The sequence below is a fragment of the Lampetra fluviatilis genome, chromosome 28 (genome assembly GCF_964198595.1).
Source record: "Lampetra fluviatilis chromosome 28, kcLamFluv1.1, whole genome shotgun sequence".
In the NCBI taxonomy this organism is placed as follows: Eukaryota; Metazoa; Chordata; class Hyperoartia; order Petromyzontiformes; family Petromyzontidae; genus Lampetra; species Lampetra fluviatilis.
In genome coordinates this window covers 6,297,475-6,318,711 of record NC_136302.1, presented here as the reverse complement: position 1 = coordinate 6,318,711, position 21,237 = coordinate 6,297,475, and the positions used below count along the sequence as shown (strand labels likewise).

At 46.1% G+C, this 21,237-nt stretch overlaps 1 protein-coding gene across 1 annotated transcript; it reads left to right on the top strand.

The window, feature by feature from the left end:
* Positions 1–680: 680 nt before the first annotated feature.
* On the top strand, positions 681–13,612 carry LOC144942726 (uncharacterized). The gene is made up of 5 exons (XM_078869593.1): positions 681–851; positions 7,035–7,239; positions 7,718–7,934; positions 11,766–12,021; positions 13,087–13,612. Exons 1-5 carry the CDS (start codon positions 734–736, stop codon positions 13,548–13,550), a joined length of 1,260 nt encoding a protein of 419 aa, XP_078725719.1. The 5' UTR covers positions 681–733; the 3' UTR covers positions 13,551–13,612.
* Positions 13,613–21,237: the final 7,625 nt, after the last annotated feature.

The following is a 21,237-nucleotide window of genomic DNA, read 5'->3' as shown; positions in this document are numbered from 1 at the left end:
ACACAAAAAAACCCGCTGTGTGCAAAAATGAGCAAATATTTGGCACGACGAGACAAAGAGGAGGAAGAGTTGAAACAAACGATCACTAATGTGTACCAGTGGACACATTTTCTCAGGTAATGCGAGCTCTACCTGAGAAAATATTGGGCACTCCGAGACAAAGAGGAGAAAGTTGAAACACACGACGACTAATGTGTACCAGTGGACACATTTTCTCAGGTAATGCGAGCTCTACCTGAGAAAATATTGGGCACTCCGAGACAAATAGGAGGAAGAGTAGAAATAAATGACGACTAATGTGCACCAGTGGACACATTTTCTCAGGTAATGCGAGCTCTACCTGAGAAAATATTGGGCACTCCGAGACAAAGAGGAGAAAGAGTAGAAACACACGACGACTAATGTGCACCAGTGGACACATTTTCTCAGAACAAATATTGGGCACTCCGAAACAAAGAGGAGAAAGAGTAGAAACACACGACGACTAATATGCCACAATGGACACATTTTCCCAGGTAGTGGTACCAATGGGACACCTTGCGGGCCTGTCTACCCACGTGGTTCGCGTCGACGACGGCGACGGCGGCGGCGACGACGGTGATTGGCCACCGTCGCTGGCGCCACTGAAGCGCCGGGCCAATCAGAAGGCGCCGTTGCCGCCGCCGCGGGCGAGCTGCTTATCTGTAGTGGGGAATGCAGTGGCGGCTCGCGGAGCCGTTTGCAAGCGACAGCGATGGGCGCCTACTCGGACCTGCCGTGCCTCACGGTTCTCGCCATGTATGTCGTCTCCTCCAGCATCCTCACGTCCAGCGGCATCGCCTCGACCCACTGGAAGCTCTACGAGCCCGAAGGTTCGTTTTTGTTTTTGATGTTATTGTGGGGGGGTGTGGGGGTGTCGAGCCTTGTTTGTCTGGCCGGGGTCACCCCCACACCAGCCGCAGGGCTCGCTAGGAAAGGCCGGGGATTCCCCGATAAAGTAGGCCGCAAGATAAGAGGTGGTTTTATTTGTTTGTTTTTATTAAGCTACGTCGTGCATTGTCGTTGCGTATTTCCCTCTTGACGGTCGTTGTTGATGATACGAGTTTGAGTGCGTTGCTGTTTTGTTGTTGTTGTTGCGCCCTTTGGTTATTGGCGCACCTACTGTACGTATCTCTGTGTCCCCTTGGCTGTCGACCTCTGGCAGCTTGTGTAATGGAGGGGAGGGGGTCCTCTTGATCTCTGTGCTGCTCTCGCAAACATTTCAACATGCCCCTTGGCTTCTGCGTTCTCCCTCGTGTGGCCGCCTCCCCGTGTGTCTGTCCGCCTGTGTTTTGGATGCTTTTCCCGTCTGCCTTCTGTGTGTCTGTATCTAATTACTGTACGTGTTTTTGTCTCTCTGTCTCTGCGTGTCTTGTTTATTTGTGTCTCCTGTGTGCGTGTGTTTACGGACGTGCTTTCTGTCCCTGCCTGTGTCTTGGTGTATTTTGAGGTCCTTCCTCTGCAACTGTCCGTCTGCGTTTCTCTTTGTATCTCTGTCTGCAGTATTTGGGGCATTTGTGGTTATCTCGGTGTCTTTGGCTTCGCGTCTCCCTACGTGGCTCTGTGTCTCTGTTTCACTCTGTGTGTGTATACCTCTCTGTATGTCCCTCTGTGTCTCCGTATCTCAGTCTCGTTGTCCTCTGACTTGCCTGCATGCCTCACTGAGTAGCAAGAAGGGGGGGCCCCCTTTTCCCCCATTCTTTACACAGGGTAGCGCTTAGCGTTACGCGAATGCCTCTCTTGCCTGAGGGGCCCTGAAACATTCTAGTTGACCCAGTTGTACACCCCTGCCATAACCAAAGCCACGGATGCAACCCTACGTCGCCATTTCCTCTTAGATCTGCAGTTTTTGAAAAATCCATACCCGAACTCAAACGAACCTAATCACACACACATCACCAGCCGGAACCATCTGTAGGTGTGTGCCTCTTGGTATCTTATTCTGGTCACCACACCACCGACTCCCTGTCCTCGGCCACCTGCAAACTCCTTCATCCTGAAAATATGCCGCACCCATCACAACCTTCTTCTGATTACATCTTCAGCGTTTGTTTTTGTAAAACACATGATCACACACACGTATATACACCTATGTGTTTATTTCATAGACATTGCAATATACCCACACGTGTTCAGTGTTGTAACCTCCAAATCGAATGCACATATTGCTTGAGATATTGGTATCTCATTTGTATATATTGTGGTGGAATAATGTAAAGGCTCTTGATGGTTTATACGCACTATATTTCAGAAAATTTGTCATATAGGCGTGCCTATGCGTATACTAGGAAAGTAAAAATATCAGATTTGTGCTCAAAGTTACAGCAAAGATTTTGAATTATTTTAACCGTAAAGCACGGTCAGTCCACAGTTTCCTTGTGAACTTGTAAAAACAATATACAATCACCATTATTGGGACTAATTAACTTTTCATTGGGTACTGTGTTGAAAGTCTACCGATTACTTGTGTACATTTGTGACTTTTTTAAAATCGCCTCGGCCTTTAGCGTGTTGTGATGTGTTTTTTTACCGCGTTTATATTGCTCCCAAACCTTTCAAGGCCTCCACCCTCCTGAAGAGGCATTAACTGGAGCGAGTCCGCAGGTCATTTGGTGTTACCGCGTGTTTGTGTTTACGGCGGTTCAGAGTTCAAGTTAAACGCCCAAATTATCAATACTGTGTCGTAATGTGGTGTTTTGCGTGGCAAAGGGCCAGCTGTTTAACCTGACTTTATAAAGCTCATGGATATAAAAAAAACCCATTGGAACGACTGCCGTAAAATTGATGCAAGATTAACCCCTAGGGTTGCTGTAAAAATGTTAATGTGTGTATTTTTTATATGACAGTTGCAATAAATTTGTTTTATTTTAATGTTTGTTTTAACATTCAAAATTAGGTCAGTTCTATTTTATAGAAACAAATATTACAGATAAAGTTTTTAAAAGTTAAACTCTTAATTTAGTTCTGAAATGTTGATATGTTATTAACCTAGGACTGATTCTCAATACAATTCCTTATCGGGAATTTCTATATTTATCTGAAAAACGCTGTTTATTCTCGTCTGTCTATTACAGTTGTATTGCTCATTTTTCTGAACTGAGATATCGCCTGTTGTACTTTGCACCGCAGGTGTCTCTTGATAACGAGATGTCTGTCTCATTGGACTCACATTTGTGTTTTTGAAAGCCAACTTTCAGTTTTTTTTAAATCACTGTGTACTGGTCATCGCATATACAGCTGACACAGGCACATTTGACGAGGAAAACGGCACAAACTGGAAAGTATGCAAAGAAGCCACATAGGTTGCATGCTGTAGAATACAGAGGCAGGAAGAGAAATACCATGAATTGGAGAGCATACACAAGTTCGAGATGTAATATTGACTTAAAAGCAACTTGAGCAGGACACGGGTCATGGCTAGAAACAATGATGGCCATGGTAGAGACTCGCCACAGAGGTGATAGCCAAATGAGGAAACATGCCAGAGATGGAGCAATGACATTTTATTGTCGTTTCAAAAACAACGTAATGTGCAGGAGATAAACATTGTTGCGTTGTGGGACCATGGGGGTTGTAAACGCTTGGAGGGAGGCCTGCATCCAGCAGTGGATTGATTATAGCAGTTCTGATGCGCACTGTCACTTGATTTATGAATAAAATTTGTACATGTATTATTGCGCCTAACGTTTCACAGCCTGGGGGGGGGGGAGGTCTTCGCCCAGCATTGGCTAGGCAGTGGTTGAAGACGGCGATAATGAGAAATATAAGAGGGATTTAGATTCCAGAAATATGGATGTAAAGTCGTGAAAACAGCACCGCTATGCAGTGGAGGGAAAGGAGTCAATATTTTCGTGTTTGTCACTGGAGACTGACCAAAAGGAAAGTGGGCACAGCTGTTCACATTGGTGACTATTCCAGTTGCAAACTGACACGCGATTGTGTGCCCTGTTGACACCATCTGCCTTCACGTTTGTTGATGTTCATTGGCGTATTAAATGTGAGCCTCTATAAATGACATACATGTTATAAATGGCACAAAGCTAATGTAGTGCTTACTTTATTGTGCCAGTCGTCGTGTTTCTCACCCATTGTAGTTTAAGGAAATGTTTCATTACCATGTTTTTTTATAATTAATTTAATGCCTACACTAACTTTCCAATTGCAGAACATGTTGTTTTTAATGCGTTTTATAAATTATATTCTTGTTTATGCTGTACACAGTAGACAGTGCCGTATTGCTTAAATATAATTTAAGCATTACACCGCGTATTGTATGAAAAGAATACTGTCAATGGGAGAGGCTTAATTTTGATAAGTTGCTTCATGCATGAAATGTGCTTGTCTGAAAGCATTAGTCACAGATGCACATGCTAAGCATTTACATAATGTACTTTACTTGCATTCTATTACCGCAAATTACGAGAGTTTCCATTACTTTTCTTACCTGAAATGTGTAGCTAGGTATGGCTCCTTGAGGAACCTTAGTTTTTACATGTAATTTCAAGAAGAAGAAGCGCATATAAACCATGCGTTCATGCTTGTGCTATTCATTTCCATAGGGTCGAAGGGAAAAATGGGAGTGGGATGGAGGAGAAAGCAAATCCAATATTTGGGAGGTTGTTGTTGTTTGTCGGTGCACTAAATCTCATGTCTTCTGTGGTCGTCTTTGATGGGTGTGCCCAAAAAATTGTTTCGGGACATGCCTGGACAAAATCCATCTCTCCACAATAGAAACCTGGTGACCCCAGGCTGCTGCATTGAACATCTTGTACTTCCGTGTGCACAACATCTAACGGTGTCTTAATGATCGTTCCAAGTCTTTCAGTATTGACAGTCTCATGGTGGTTCAGTAAACCTGTAAAATTGTAATTTCATGTGTTTAGAAATGGAATGGAAAATGAATTATTTATCAACATTTTAAAGGGGGACATTTCTGGTGAAAGGGGAATAACTGTGCGCTGTATATATATGTATGTGGAACTTCTTCGCACTATATGTAGCCAATTGCGTTAATCGGAAGTGTGGGGGAAGTACAACAAAGTAAACACAAAAAACGTTCTAAAGCAAATATGTAAATGTTTCCATGCTGTGGACTGTACAGTTAGTCATGATAAAAAAAAAACTTTAAGGTAAGATATTAAACTGATATGGGTCTTGTATCACCATGAAGAAAGAAGAGTTAGACCTTCAGCCCATTGCACCAGTATGTCCACAAGCAAACTCTGGCCTGGTTTTAGGTTTTGGTAATTTAATCGGAGACTGTGGCAAACGTTGCTGGAAAACATTTATCCAGAATCCCCATAGACCAGTGAATCCAAATGTTCGTTTATTTTTAAGTCGGGGAAACTGAGCCCGTGTCTAAAATAATAAGTAGGCAAAGGTTCATTTGTCCACATACAAAAACTAAAAGCGTTTGAGCCCATTAGCCTTTGAGTCTTTTCAACTAATGTCTCGACTAATATTTTAAAGAAAAGAAACAGTTTAGCAAACTCTGCACTTGTAAGTGACACCGGACACATGTCATGCCTGTTCCCATCAGAATAGTTGTATGCACCCTAATATATGCAGGGTACAAAATTTTCCCATTTTGGTTTAGTGATTTTAAAACCTAATCTAGGATTTCGTTTTGGCACAGTGAGTGCAATCTCCAGATACAAACATTTGTTGGGCTATGTTAAAAAACAAAAAGTTCAAAAATCTTGCACCCCCCCCCACTCCCAATTTTTGTGGCACCTATAATTGTAAACTTTTTTCTTTGCGATTTTAAAAGTGTGAAATTACCACTTCGGGGAGCTCATGGGCGATCCGTGCTTATTTGTAAATTACTTGTAGATGACGACACAATACATTTGAATAACAACTCCCTTGTAGCAGGTTTGTCCTATAAGTATGTTTGTGTGTTGGTAATGACCCCCTAGTTGGCACATTAGGGGGCACAGGTGGTACATCTGCCAGTCATCTCAGTCAACCGATGGCACCTCGGTCTTCACGTGGCTTTAAAGTGCAAATAGCCCGGCACAAGCGCCGTGGTGACATCACTGACACTTAGTGGCGAATGGCGCTTGTTCATTACGGCACTTCCCCCAATGACTGTTGCGGCTATATGGGGGGGCTCGTTGTAATGGTCTTCCCTCTTGTTCCCGTTTTTTCCAACTACCTCGTTTTGCTACACAACTCCCCGTGCGTCTTCTGCCACCCACACTCCTGGTTTCCCCTCCCCGGCTTGGAAGGGAAGTGTCTCCTGCCTGCTCTACGCTATCAGCCCAGCGCCACCTTTATCCCGGCCTTTGCTTCGGTTTCTGTCCCGATTTCTTGACCTTTTGTACCCTGCGCATCTCTTCTTATAGCCCGTCTTCCCCTTTCTCTGTCCCCCGCCACCACCACCATGGGGACACCACAAAGTGCCTGTCCACCTCTCTCTCTCTCTCGTTTGGGCAAAACGAATCTTTCCAATTTTGCAAGTTCTTTTGCACTCTCACTGTCTCTCGGTTTGCACAGCTCGTTGGTTACCATTCTTCATCCACCCTCGCTGTGCACCTCTCATATTAGTGTGAATCTTATTGCTGGTAAATCGGTTGCTACAAAAGCGGAGGTTCGACTCTTGTTTGTGCGCTGTCAGGGAGGGGTTTAAGTGAATCCCTGCTTGGCTCTGGGGTTGCTATTGAAGCGCAAGCCCAACCTAATGAGGAGGATTGTCTCACCAACCTTTAAAAAAAACTTATATTGTTAATGCCCCCACAATTCATGAATTTAAGGCTAAATTAAAGATGTGTTATTTTTGTTCAGATCGCCTATGAATAACTCAGTGAGAAAAGGGGAAGTGGCCTCAAGCACAGTTTACCTTCTCACTGTTGTTCATTCTTGTTTGTATTATCTATTCTGAATTGTACATTGCAATGACTTTCTTCCCAAGTGATTTATATCAAATGCCTATTTGTTCTGAAGCCTGGAGATATACTGCATTGAAGGTGTGTTATAATAGTAAATAAATGATGGTGATGCTATCTCTCCCCCAGGTTTGGTGAGGCCCAAAGATGGAGGCGACCAGCAATATACACTCCTCGACGACGACGAGACAGATTGGGAGGGCCCGGGCGGTGACCCCATCATGATGATGATGATGAGCGGGCGGACGAAGACGGGGCGTGCGCGAGAACAGCAGCCTTGCGGCGCTTGCGCTCGGCAGAGGAGAGCGAGCACGAGTCATGGCGAGCAGCAGAGGTCGGTGGAGGCCCTCGCGGTCGGTGGGGGGTGGGAGGGGGGGGTACCTTGGCATTAGAGGGGGCACCCGTCCGTTGGTTTCCGTCCATTTAAAATACTTTATAGCTACGTATGTTGAGCTTCTGTCGCACCATATGTAGCCAACCGCTCTAATCGGAGGTGCGTGCGAGAACTTATCATTTGCACTTTATGCGAAATGATGTGCCAGCGTTACGTGTAGACTAATAGTGAATACGATTGCAAATGATACAGGTAAAAAGAGGATACGGTGCAAATCTCGTGGTAACAATTAAAAAAAGAGGGTGAATTTGACTTGCGCAATTCCAAATTGGGGTTCAGAACCGCCACTTACTTTCAAATCGTTGCAGTGAGTTGTTTCATGATTATAAAATTTTGCCGCCAGTGCGGCTTTGTTGCGCGGTATGGGCAAAGAAAGAAAGAAAAAAAGTACGAGCGGCCGTGCTTGTTGTGCGCACAGGCGGCACGACTCGGACGAGGGGCTTCTGACGTGCGGCACGCCCGTCAACCTGACTCAGCTTGACCACCTGGAGGGCATCTCGCGCCGCCACCTCCTCGCCTTCCTGCCCGAGCCCGAGGTGGCGCTACTGTTCACGGGCTCGGAGGACGGCGGCCACGTGGACGAGGTGGCGCTCGAGATGGACCTGCGGCAGGCCGTCGCACAGCACGGCCGCGAGGTGAGGGCCGCTCCCTGCCTGCCTGTTGCCCCTGTTCAGATGTGCTTGTGCGGCCGTGTGGAACGCCCGTCCGTCCGATATTAGGAAGCCACTGGAGCTTATTTACTTTTTAATCTAGATTGAGAACTCATTTGTTTATTTGTGTTTTAGTTTGTCTTTCTTCCGCACCTCCGATTTACCACGGTTCTCTACGTACAGCAGGCCTCCTAAAACTGTGCATATCTACAAACTATACAGACTAGCTTAGTTTGTAGACACCGCCAGGATTAGTTTGTAGAATAAATGTAGATCATCTATAGAGCCCCATTGTTTCATTGATTTACGCTCGCTAACGAAGCAACAACACCAGGAGGCGATGCTGCTTTGTCTGGAAGATGCCCTCAAGGGACAGATGCATCATAGAACTGCGGAACTCGTCGAGTTCCCACTTGAGTATCGAGAAATCCGACTCGACCGCCGTCGTGTTGGCGAGCACCGATGCCAACCCGCCGCTGAAAGCGCGGAGGTTGTCGAAACCACTCGGCAGCACATCCCACGCGTCGTTGAATGTCGTCGTGTTGGTGTGCTTGTTGATGGCGTCGTGAATGATCGTGTCCTCCTTGTAGAGCTTGACCAGTTGGCGATGCTCCTCCTCGACCATGTCGACCTTCACAGCTGACCAGAATTTCGTAACATGCACGCGACGCACTGCCAGCACGTCCTTCACGAACACACCAGGACGCATCTTCACGAGCTGAGCGGGCATCACGGGCGCCGCATCCTGGTCGAGAGCTCGATTGGCGTCGTTACGCTCTGCTTTGACGTCGTTGAGACCCGCGATCAGCGTCATCGCATATATCGAGATCTCCTTGACGATCCTTGTCTTGTCGACCTCATTGAGACCCTCGTAGCTCTCCTGCGCAAACGATCCCTGGTCCTCAATGTGGGCAATGATCGCGGCAGACGCGATGCGCATCAACTGATCATGATACGACACGTACGCCTCATCATGATTTTTGACGCCATCAACAATCTCAACACTGAACAAAACGGTGAGCGACCCGATAAGCGACTGAATATGCTCCTCCTGCTGCGCGATGAGCAGCGACTGGCTCTGGAGCTGGACGATAGTGACGTTGATGGCGTCGATGGCGGGCGCGAGCGCGTAGGTAAGAACCCACCAATCGGCGGTGGGCAGCTTCGCGGGGTTGTTCTCAGTAGTGTACTCGATCAATGCTCGGCGGTACTGCTTGTAGAACTTGAGCACGTTCCCGAGATTGGCCCATCGGTTAGCCTTCCTGGGGCACTTGACCTTCATCTTGATGATCAGGTTGTTTTGGGTGCGGAGGTACACCGAAAAGTCGTACACGATCTTCACCCAGCTGCCATCGAAGACGCACTCGGCGGATTTCTTGACCACAATATCGATCTGATGAGGCGGACACCAGATTCGAATGACGTCGTTCTCGGCCTCCTTCACAATGAGCGTCACCAGCCCCCCATGACGCCCAGTCATCGTATTCTCGCCGTCCGATGAAAAGCCGATCAGCTTGGCGCGCCAGTTGGGGTACAGCGCGTCGAGGAACTTGACGAGCATGCGGAAGATGTTCTGAGCAGTGTGACGCTCGAACATAGGGATCGCGACCAGGTGCAGATTGACGAGGAAGCCGCGGTAACAAACGCGGGTGCGCAGGTCGAAGAACGACTGGCCGCGGTGAGTACTGCCGTCGCCAGCCAGAGAGAAGGCCCACATCGATGGATCGTCGATTATCCTGGCGATCATCTGCAGCCCGACGGCCACCAGAACACGGACTGACTGTGCGACGATGAGGTCGTTCATGCCCTACAGCTTCGGCGTGTTGGTGCGGATCCTGGCATGATCGATGGCAGCAGCCGTTTGACGGAACGACATGCCGACACCGACGTGGTCCATGGCGAGCTCGAAGCGCATCTCGTTCTTGATTGTTGCCGTGTACGTCAGGCCTCCTAAAACTGTGCATATCTACAAACTATACAGACTAGCTTAGTTTGTAGACACCGCCAGGCTTAGTTTGTAGATATGTGGCGCTATTTATAGCGAATCTACAGTTTTAGGAGGCCTGACGTACAGTGCTAATTTGTGTGGGCAGCGGTAGTGTAGCGGTTAATTAACCGGTAATGGGTCTCCCCTAGGTTGGCTTGGCCTCAAAAGTGTACCTGGTGCAATGTGTAAAAACATTTCCGCTGGGGAGACGAAGGCAGTCGGGTGTGGTGCTGGCCACCCATCTGCTCTTGTGCCGTTTCGGCCTTCATAGGTGCTCGCTAACAACACTTGCCCAAACAGTCTTTGAAGGCTATATGGGGGATGTTGGTCTTTGTTTAACAAAAGCAGGCACCCTGTGATGGAGTGTTTTAAGGCAAGGCTTATTCGTGCATAGGCATTAACTTCCAAAACCACTTGATTATGAGGTGGTGGTTGGGATACAGCAGTGCAGCAAGTAGGCTTTTGTGAACCAGTCTGTTTCTCGGACTTTTAGAGGACGCTGCCCCGTATGTACGGTGATGAGCGTTCTTTGGGCACTCCGGTTTCATCCAAATGATGAAAAACAACAACATGGTCCAGTCCACATTGAAGACCTTAGCCTAGAACAGCAGCAGCCGGTGAAACGATATAATCGAAGGACCGAGTGAACTTCCTCAATTCAGCATCTGTAGAAGCTCCAGCACATGGAGTGAATGTCAGGCATCGTCCCAAACGATACATGGGACAACCCAAAAACGCATGGGGAAGCTAAACGTAATAACCAATCGTCGTAAATCAAATTGGCGTGTATCGGGGTGCACCTTTATCCTGCTCTCGTGAGTTCACGCATGTTTTTAACAAAATAAACGTTTTCACTTCAACAGGCTTCAATGATCTGCTGACACGGGGCACATGCAGGGTTCATTATAACAGTAAACATTATTTGGCACATTTGGTAATGGCGCCATCATTTTTATTGCACAAGGCTGTCGCGAAGGACAAGGCTGTGTTTTACAGACAGTCTGCGGTAGTTTCACAGTAGGGGGGCGACGTTGCTGCGTGTCTAATCCCAGTCGCGAGTGATCGGCTCAGGTAAATATCTGAATTAGAAAAAATTTGGACCACGACGCCACTGTCAAGGAGACGGTGCTGAGTATTTTCCGGTTGATGCACCCGCCGGAGATAACCAGGGCGGCTGGCCGAGTTGAAACTCCGAAACTCTGCAACGAGCGGCGAACGCGACTTCCACTTCACATGCTTCGTCGTAGTCAATGTCTTGCGGTGGTTTTTGCAGAAATTCTGCCACCGGTGCAATCCTCTGTGGGTTATTTTCCACTGTCATGCAAGAGTAAGGCATTGTTTTTTTCCCCAACATCCCCTCTAATCAAACCACATTTGCTCGTCATCAGTTTTATTTGTGTTGCTGTTATTTAGCATTTTAACGGCTTGGTTTATCAACTGCATATATTTATAAATATGTGCTGACTTCCATCTAATACAGTAATTGTATTTCGAATATACATTGCAACGTATCTTATGCGCACACCTATTATTCCCGATTACTTTTATGTTTTTTTGTTTGTCAAGCACAACCACACAAACCATCCGATATATTCGTGCGTTTCACACAGAATTCACGTAAAATTAAGTCTGATGGTATCCTATGGCGAAATGGATTGCTATCACCATGCATAACAGGGGGGGGGGCTATGTTGTGGTGAACACAACTGCGAATACATGGGCATATGCAGTAGCATATACCCATGTGTCTCCCAGCAACTCTAGGGATATTCACGTTTCCCTGGCTTCTGCACACGTTCTGCCACCTGCCGCCTTAATCCCCTATTCAGAAGCAATCGCCATGCACGATGGCCTCACTCTTCCGGCAAATCGGCAACTACTGGCGCCTCAAGGGGAATGCATACCACGCCATCGAGTGCTTCCGCAAGGCGCTGGCGCTGGCGGGAGAGCGGCCGGACGTGCTGCTTGATCTGGCGCGCCTTCTCTTCAGCCACCAGTTCAGCGCGGACGGCATCGAGCTGGCACGCCGGGCGCTGCACCTACATCCGCCCGACCAAAGCGCGTGGCTCCAGCACCTGACGCTCGGTGAGTCGGCGTAACCCTTGCCCTTTCCCCGTTCCTAAACGCTCACCGTAACCACTCGCCATGACTCGAAGCCTCGCCTTAACGCCTAACTCTATAAGCCCTTGGGAGCGTATGGCTCCAGCATGTGACACTCTATGAGCTGGCATAACCCTGGCATCATAGCCCTCGCATAGACTCACCGTGTTTACGTGGGGATAGGGGTGCCGCGGTGGTGAGACGTTAACCCCCTTGCCTGATATACAAGAAGTCGTGGGTTCGATCGCGACCCTGACGCCTGCTGTATATTTGGAGTTTCCACGTCTCTCTCCCCGTGGTCGCTTGGGATTTTTATCCGGGCCCTCTGGTTTTTTCCTCCACATTTAGAAACATGTTTTTAGAGTATTTGGCTGCTATAAATTTCCACGTGATAAGCTACTTCGTTGAGCTACCATTTGTGGCCAGGTCGCTTCTTAAAAATAACTATATAGCTCAGTGGGCCTTACCTGGTCAAATAAAAATGTATTGAATGTCCTTATACCTTGAACACAATAGTTGTGATTGGTACCAATAGTGGTGTGATTTTTTTCTCATTGGTGACCTACCATTGGTTTACAGCCAGAGGGCGCTAAACTAGCACCTTTGCTGGAACAATGAAACGCGAAAGGTTGGGAAAATATCCTTCACTTTGTCAAACTTGCCAACGAGTGGCATTTTGCCGATTTGTAAACCCTTTTACCAGATGATGATTGTAAATACTAAAATTGTGTAAACCTTTTATCTTTTTCAAAAATGTGAAATACAGTACGATTAGCTTTGAAAGTCAGTGTGTAGTAAAAGGGTAAAACAATTGACAGCCGACCACTTCAATCAGTCAGGTTAAATAATAAAATTTGTAAACTGCTTGTTTTTTCACATTTTACATTAGATAAAGTACAATTTAGCATAAGCGGGCTGCTTGTCACCCCACCGAGGCACGTCATTACATCACCACTCGGACCAAAACCTTTTGTGACACGTAGCGCCTCTGCTACAGCCTTACTCGCGGATTTGACCTCCCTCCCTTCACCTCCCCTCCTTCCCTCGCAGGAGAAATGCTCAAGGCGGTGGGTGACGTGACGGGCGCGAGCGTCCACTTCCGCCAGGCGCTCGACCTCAACCCCGGCTCGTCGAGGGCCGCCTCCGAGCTGGCGTCCCTCCCCGGCTCGTGGGCGTCGGCGTCGAGGGCAGCCGGCGGCTGCGGCGGCGGCGGCACCGGCGGCGCCGGTTCCCCCGTCACGGCGTACACGCTCGTGCTCATCGTGGGGCTGGTGGCCGGCGCGCTCCTCACGCTCCGCCAGACGGTGGCGGCGGCCGGCGGGGGAGGCGCCGAAGTGTCGGGGGCGGCAGCCGCTGGGGGGGCCGCGGCCGTCGGGGCTCCGGGAGAGGCCGCAGGGACGTCGGGCGGAGGGGCGCAGGCGCTCAGGAAGACGCTGCGGCAGGTCGACTGGCAGAGGAGCCGCATCGCGACCCCGTCGCGGGTCATCCGCTTCAAGAAGGTCAACCACAGTTGAGGTGTCGGTGGGGGAAAAATAACGACGATTTGTATAATTTGTAATTGTTTTGAGATGGGGTGGAGGAGGCGGGGGGGGGTGTGTGTAGGGGTGGGGGAGGTGGGGAATACACACAAATTTATATGTTACTTGCAAAGGACTTCTGGCAACACAGTCGCATGATGCCTCACCCCCCCCACTGCCGCACGTTCTTGAACGTACCCGAGGCATTATTTAAAAAGCAATCGCAGCCCTCTGATCGGATCCCCCAGTTTGTAGCCCAGTCTCCTTCCATCCCCTGTGACTCATGTTCACAGCTGACTTAACTCATGTTGTCGGCCAGCGCTAAAACTTTCCAACTGAATCGGGTTGTCCGGAGTTGGACTTACAATCGTAGAGGTGATAGCCACAAAATGCAAGCTGCTGGTTGTCAATGCCTAAAGCGACAGACTGTTATTTGAACCAATGCAGCATTGCATTGTCGTACTTCCAAGTTTTGCAATAAATTTGTTCAGGGGCATTATCAACCAATATGCCTCCTGAAATAATATTGTTTTCAGTAGATTTCATAGTTGTGACTGCAACAAGTCTGACAATCAGCCAGTCTGTCTTTCCAACGTACACGTTTGAACATGTGTATGAAATGTTTCTAAACATATCATTTGTAAACGGAATAGCGATACGTATACATGGTACAGTTTTTATTTTGACAGCATCTAAATACAAGAATATATTTTATGCTGAGTTCTGATTTAAACGCAAGTTCCACTTTGAGATGACACTGTGGATGAAAATTGGCTACTGAATTAGTGCAATAGGAGAAGTTTATATTGTGAGTTGTATACATATCTAATCCTTGTTAAATTGCACAAATCTCTTTTTATTATAGTACCTTGAAAATTAGCGACACTGGAAAGGAAAAGCAAGTGATGTCATTTTTTGCAAAAGTTTTTTTGTGTGACTTGGTGCACATTTCTGCAAAAGTGAACATGTTCTTCCCATCATACATGTTAATGTGGAACTTTAAAAAACATGAAACAGACGTAACCAATAACCACCATGTCACGAGAGTGTAATAATCTTCTTATTACGTTGAGATTTTATAATGTAAAAGTCCACAAAAAGCCACTGTCCCTGATTTGAATTGAATGTGTGGACTACATTTTTTAAAGAGATATTTTGAATGCGCTTACACTCAGCCATGTGTTAAGATGCCAAACTGATATTCTCACTAAATTCGCAGGCAGATTACAAACGCATAGTGTTTTTATTTCAAAAGTTTGGTTTGTCTCGGAACAACCAATAATTGTATGGAACACACGCACGGTTCATAAACCGCATTAATCATTGCTGTGAACGCCCATGAATGACCACTTAAGTATGAATTAACATTGCTTAAATTGTGCATCATAAAGTGCTCAATTAGTTAAAAGCATATCAGAAATCTTGAATACCACGTTAACATTGCCACTACCGTACCTATTGCATTTTTCACACTTGCATCAAGCCATTCAACAACTTCACCCGTGTTAAAATAAAACGTGTCCTTTAAGAACAATATCAGCGACAACTTGCCATCCGGTGAAATGATCTTGCATTGTTAATGTAAGAGGTGAATAAAATACTGGACTCTGTTTTTGCAATAATGTTCATCAACTGGAGGGGCATCGTTAAAATATTTGACAGTTAGAACCTCAGGGCTTTGAACACCAGCCTAATTTGTCAATTATTTTGAAACCTATTTTGTCATAGTATGTCCATACCTCAAACACTCCATGTCAGGTCAGCATGACCATGTGTTTTGGTGGTATTTTTTGTTCTTTCGGAGGACTCGGGTGAACAAAATGCCTTGTTTTCTTTTCTCCATTTTAAGATCCGTTCCTCGTGTAGTATAACGTCTTCCATTGCGGGTCGTTCATTGAAAAAAAAAACATTTGGCCACAAATCCGTGTGCTCCGTTCCTATTGTGTGTTCTACTGCGGTGTTACGTTCGTCAGGCCACGAAACACCTGGCAAAGGCAGTACGTTGTTGGTGTTGAGAAACTGTCCGCGATTGAAAGAGTGGTGCTCGCCATCATCATAACATGCACTTTTGTGAATCGCAGCACTGCAGTAAGACGATTACTCGTTCATCGTTTATTGTTTCATTCCATTGCATTGTGACCGCTTAATTGCATTAAAAAAAGGAAATGGGGGAAAAAAATTGCACTCCAATAAAATGAAAGCATAATTTCCTTCGCGTTGGCGTCGTATGTTGTTTGTGCTGCTTTGAGGACTAAACACGTTCCTTCGGAGTGGGCAGGTAGGAACTTGGTTGGACAGCGCGGCGTTCGGGGGGGCAGTTGGATGAGTGGGCGTGTTGACCCTTCCCCCCCACCCTCCCCGACATTGTCAACCAATCGCGGCGTAGCTCGGTGTTCGGTGGGGAGGTGCATGGGTGGGCGGAATTCCGAATATGCATGACAGACAAATAATCCCTGGTGGGCAGTGTGGAACCTGTTGTTCCTACCTGGTGGGCAGTGTGGAACCTGTTGTTCCTACCTGTAATATTGATTCGCTATGGTTGACAGTGCATATGTACACAAACCCCAGCAGTTTCCATATGCCTGTGTTCAATACTCTTCCGAAAGGCCGTTCGTAAGCCACACACCTAAGATGCTGTAGCAGAGCTTTTTGAACCACCGGTCCTTGTGAGCCACCAGCATGCAGATTTTTTTTTTAAAGAAACCTGATCAGTGATTTTCCATGGGATAGTCAAAATCGAACCTACTTATAGTTTGCTTAATTCTTCCCAGAAGTTGAGTTTGGAGGGCGACTTGCGTTGGGTAAAACAAAATGCCATTTCCATGATTTTCCAAGTCACTGTAGTTTACCATATAGTACGTACAAGGCTTTCCCAAAAATACAAATACAAATTTCTTACAAATAGAATCACGGCAAGACTGCATCGCTGTAAATACATAAATAAAACGTTACACTCAACACATCCTTCCCGCTGCCAACAAACATTTCAAAACATGTTTGTCTCTGCTCAAATTCTGATTGTATGGAATTCAGGCCCGGGACATTTAAGGCTGCATATTCTTGGTTCTTTCGGTAAAGTCACGTAGATAGAAAATAAAAATAATTAAAATAAATTGAAAATAATTAAAGCAAAAAACCCATAATAAAAATAGTAAAATAAAATTTACAATTAATAGAAAATAAAAGCAAGAAATCCTGAAATCGCGCCCGAGTTGAATTCAGAAACGCGCTGCCTTGGCGGGTGGAGTTCACACTTGGGGGGGAGGGGGGCTACGTTGCACGGACGGAGTTTTGGAAGGCAGGGGGGTGGCAATGCCCCCCACCAAAATATTAATACGTTTTCAGTAGTTTACAATTAAGATGATAAATGAATGATATGCACCCTGCGATTTCCCAATGTGAGGGACAAAGCGAACCCTTACCCCACGCCAAATATATCGGTCAAAGTCCGCCTATGGCTCCATGGCTCATGGAAACGCGACACAAGTATCTCTTCTACAAACTAGTGTGGTTGGCACCAATCTAAATGTTGCAACTCGTGCGGTCGCATGTTTCCGAGCACGCATCGGTGATGTCAAATACCCTGACAAAACGGACGCTGCCTTTAATAACATAATGCAGCAGCAATATCTCCGCAGGTCTCTCCACACGCGAAACAACTTACACATTTTTCTCACAAAGCCATCAGCCACACGTCCTTGTGAGAGTGCGTTATTTAAGCATCAATTCTTCAAGACGAGCAAAACTGAACTGGGTTCGGCATAATATCCCGTCAGCAGTCGGGCTCGCTTTAATCTCCGAGTGAACAGCTGATGTCACGGGCGAGGGACCTCTCTTTACGTCATCGGGGCTCCGAGTTCGACACAAAACTAATTTTGTGGAGAATATTTATTGTTTTATTTTTTATTATTTTATTGTTTCCCTTCTACGTGACTTTACCGAGAGAACCAAGAATATGAATCCCATCCCTGCAGTCACGTAAGCTTTAAATCAAAATATAAATGAAGTAACCATAATAGTTTAGATTTAAAGCTTTCGTGACTGCAGGGATTCATCTTGGTTCTTTCGATAAAGTCACGTAGAAGGGAAATAATAAAATAATAAAAATAAAACATAATAAAATACAATTCTCACGACGTTTCGGCCACAATGCTGCTTGCGTTTTATTTTTTTATTTTTTCCCTTCTACGTGACTTTACCGAAAGAACCAAGAAGATTACCGTAATAGCTTTTTTTTTTCGATCCATGCTTGTTCACGTCGGAGGCCCATAGGTGTCGCAAGGCGCTCGCTGTTGAGTTGTCGTGGCGAGTGAGGCTGCCGGGTTCATATTCACGCGTTAAAGAGGCGTTTTGCATCCGGGCTTCTCTCGGGTTTGGGCCGTCCTCGGGTGCTGCATTCAAGGTTGGAGCTGGACGCAAGCGAGCTGTCTGGAGAAAAAAAAATGCAACAATTGAACTTCATGGCGGGACCCCGGGGTCCCATAAGCCCCCAGCTCTCGCATGAACTGCGTTGCGACGTCATGTTATGTCTGTTGAAGGCGAACGACACGGCGATCTGTTCCTCTCGACGAGCTCTACACGATGCGCTAATCGAAGTTTCAAATTTCGATTTAAAGCTTTCGTGACTGCAGGGATTCATCTTATTGGTTCTTTCGGTAAAGTCACGTAGAAGGGAAATAATAAAATAATAAAACATAATAAAATACAAAATAATAAAAATAAAACGATAAAATACATTTTATTATGTTTAATTTTTTTATTTTATTATTTCCCTTCTGCGTGACTTTACCGAAAGAACCAAGAAGACGAAGTTTCAAAGTTTTTTTTCTGCGCATTCGTCCTCGCTGCTGCGCTTGGACGACACGACACGACAATAACAGAATGACCTGGCGTATATGTGCGCCGTGGGATGGAGTCGCCAAAAATAAATGAACTCATTACGATTTTGACTTCCGTTTATTCGGGACCCCGGGGTCCCGCCATGAGGTTCATTTGTTCGCCGTCGGCAAAGCGCGATCGGGAGTGGCTCCGTGATTTGTCTTCACAGGAACGCAACGTGACTTTACCGAAAGAACCAAGAATAAGTTAAAGTTCAAGTTAATTTATTAGGTATAGCCCTGTGAGCCATTCGGCTCTTGAATCGGGTGCAACCGCAACAAACAAAAAACTAAAACATGAACAAGAAAACATCTTAAAGTGACTATATGCAAACCTAAAATCCAAGAAAAGACAGCAAAATATTGCAGAAAAATCACCGTACACCAACACTGTGTGCAAAAATCCCAGTGGGATGCAAGTCAAACAACAACCACAAGACAACTTAGATTAAGGCCATCAGTCTAACTCTGTACTACAACAAACAAACATGGCCAAACCAAAAAAAACTTTTCGAAAATCTCCAAAATAAAGCCATAAAAGCAATGAAACAGTGGTCATAGGAACTGTGACCGAATTTTCACAATAAACGACGTAAACAACATGTACCACCAAACTCTGCAGCCATAGCTGGCTGCATGAGTCACTCCACAATAAGAAGAGCGCAGCATGCGAATTTCGAAAGAACACGGCGCGATGAAGGGTGGTGGCCCGTGATTGCATCGTGGATGTTTCGCATTGAAAACGTTGAAGCTTTACCCCACTGCAACATCCTGGCCTTTCCGAATTCTGGAGAGGACGTCTCGTGGTTATTACATCGAGTACAATCGATCTTCCGGTGTTTCCACCCCACATTCAGAAGCGTGCGTTTAGATTATTTGGCTGCTACACATTTCCACAACCTAAGCCACTTCGTTGAGCTACCATTTGTGGCCAGGTAGCTTCTGAAACAGAGCTATCGTGGGTCTTACCTGGTCAAATACAACATTTTAGTTTCGTTTCAATGATTATGAGCCTTTATAATGCTGTTAACAACATAACAGTTGCTCAAGAGAGATGTGAGTGGCCTTTGAAAAAGAGCCATTTATCTCAGTGGGCTTTACTTCATAAACTGACGATTCAATCGTTGCACAGGTAAAGCGTGCAAGCGCAGCAGCCTTACAATATTAAGACCCAACTCTTTTCACGATGCATTTACACGCTCCTTGAATGTTCAATATATCGCAGAACTTTTCTAATGTTTACAAAGGTTATGCCTGATCCGTGCAATGCACAATCGCGACGTGGAACGGGTTTGGAAAGCTGTTTGTATGTTTTGCAGTGACACGCACGTGTGACACATGTTGAAAGTGGATGTTGAAAAGAGACTCCATTGCCAAGTTAGAGGACCTTCTTGAGCAACACATCGGGGCCGTGATATTTGTTTTTAACCTCAGCATGGGTCCGAAGGTCCATTTTGAAAAATTGCAATAAATTCCATGTTTTTTTTTTAAAGTGACTTGGGACTAATTAGAATCTCTTTCTGACAGCGTAATAGGAGTAGTAGTGGGCATAAACAATGTGTTTATCTTTGTATAAAGTCAGGCGGTAAAGCATGTTGCGTTCAGTTTGTTGTCTTTCCCCCACACCTCCGATTAGCTTGGTTGGCTACGTACGGTGCGAAAGAAATTCAACATGCATCCTGTAAAAACTTAATTTGGAGCTTTCGTGACTGCAGGAATTACTCTTTGGTTCTTTCGGTAAAGTCACGTATAAAGAGAAAATAATAAATCATATGCTAGTATTTAATTTATTATTTTCTCTTTATACGTGACTTTACCGAAATAACCAAAGAGTAGATGCATCATGTACTGGACTTTCTGTGCACCCATCTCTCTTTGTTCCCCTGCCTTCTACCAGCACCGACCAGCGTGGTGAAGTATGGTCAAAACAACCAGCACTACCTGCATCGCATTGGGGGGAGGCCTTCATCCAACGATGGATTGACACAGGTGGCTGTACTTGTTACTAATATTACACGTGCTGGCACAGGGTGAGAATATTAGTTCACACATTAGATGGGTGTCCTTTCGTCACCACAACCAGCAGACTCGGCTCGATAGAAAGCTGGCAATGGCAGGAGCCAGGTTTTTCAGGTAGGGGGGGGCAACCCTTCCAGCAATGAAAATGATAGAGGAGTTGTTAGTAAGGACTTGTCCCTTGCTTTTTATTCGACGACGCGTGTGCGGCGATGGCGCAGCCATCGATCGAGGGTCGAATTCGAACCGCGTTGTGTGATCGGCATCGCGCTCGCTGAAGGTGTTGATGCCTTCAGAGAAGTCGTGTGCTGTATCTGCGCACAATTCTGTGAGTCACTTATAACTGATTTGCCGTTACTTCTAGCCAATTATGGACTCAGACTATTGTCCAATCATCTCATAGAGTCCCTGGCACGTAATAATATGCTACACAGTGGCAGTGAGGGTCGCAAAATGCCGATTAATCTACATATATAAAATCGCAAATCTGTCTGTCTGTCTGTGTGTGTGTCTGTGTGTCGCCGGACCATACGCAGTTTCATTGGACGGCGGTTGCCCCTGGCAACGGGTAGCGACGCATTCGCTGAGGGGTGGACACCATTTTTAATTCCCGTAAAAAATATGCGCACGCATTAACACGCGACTCTCAGGTAAATTCATCAAAGTTTCACGTCCTCTTCACTCCCCCCCCACCACAATGTGTGCAATTACTATTATAGGCTCGGTAGATAATAAAATTATAGCGATTAGACAGTATTATTGTAGCGCGGGGGGGGGGGGGGTAACGGCCC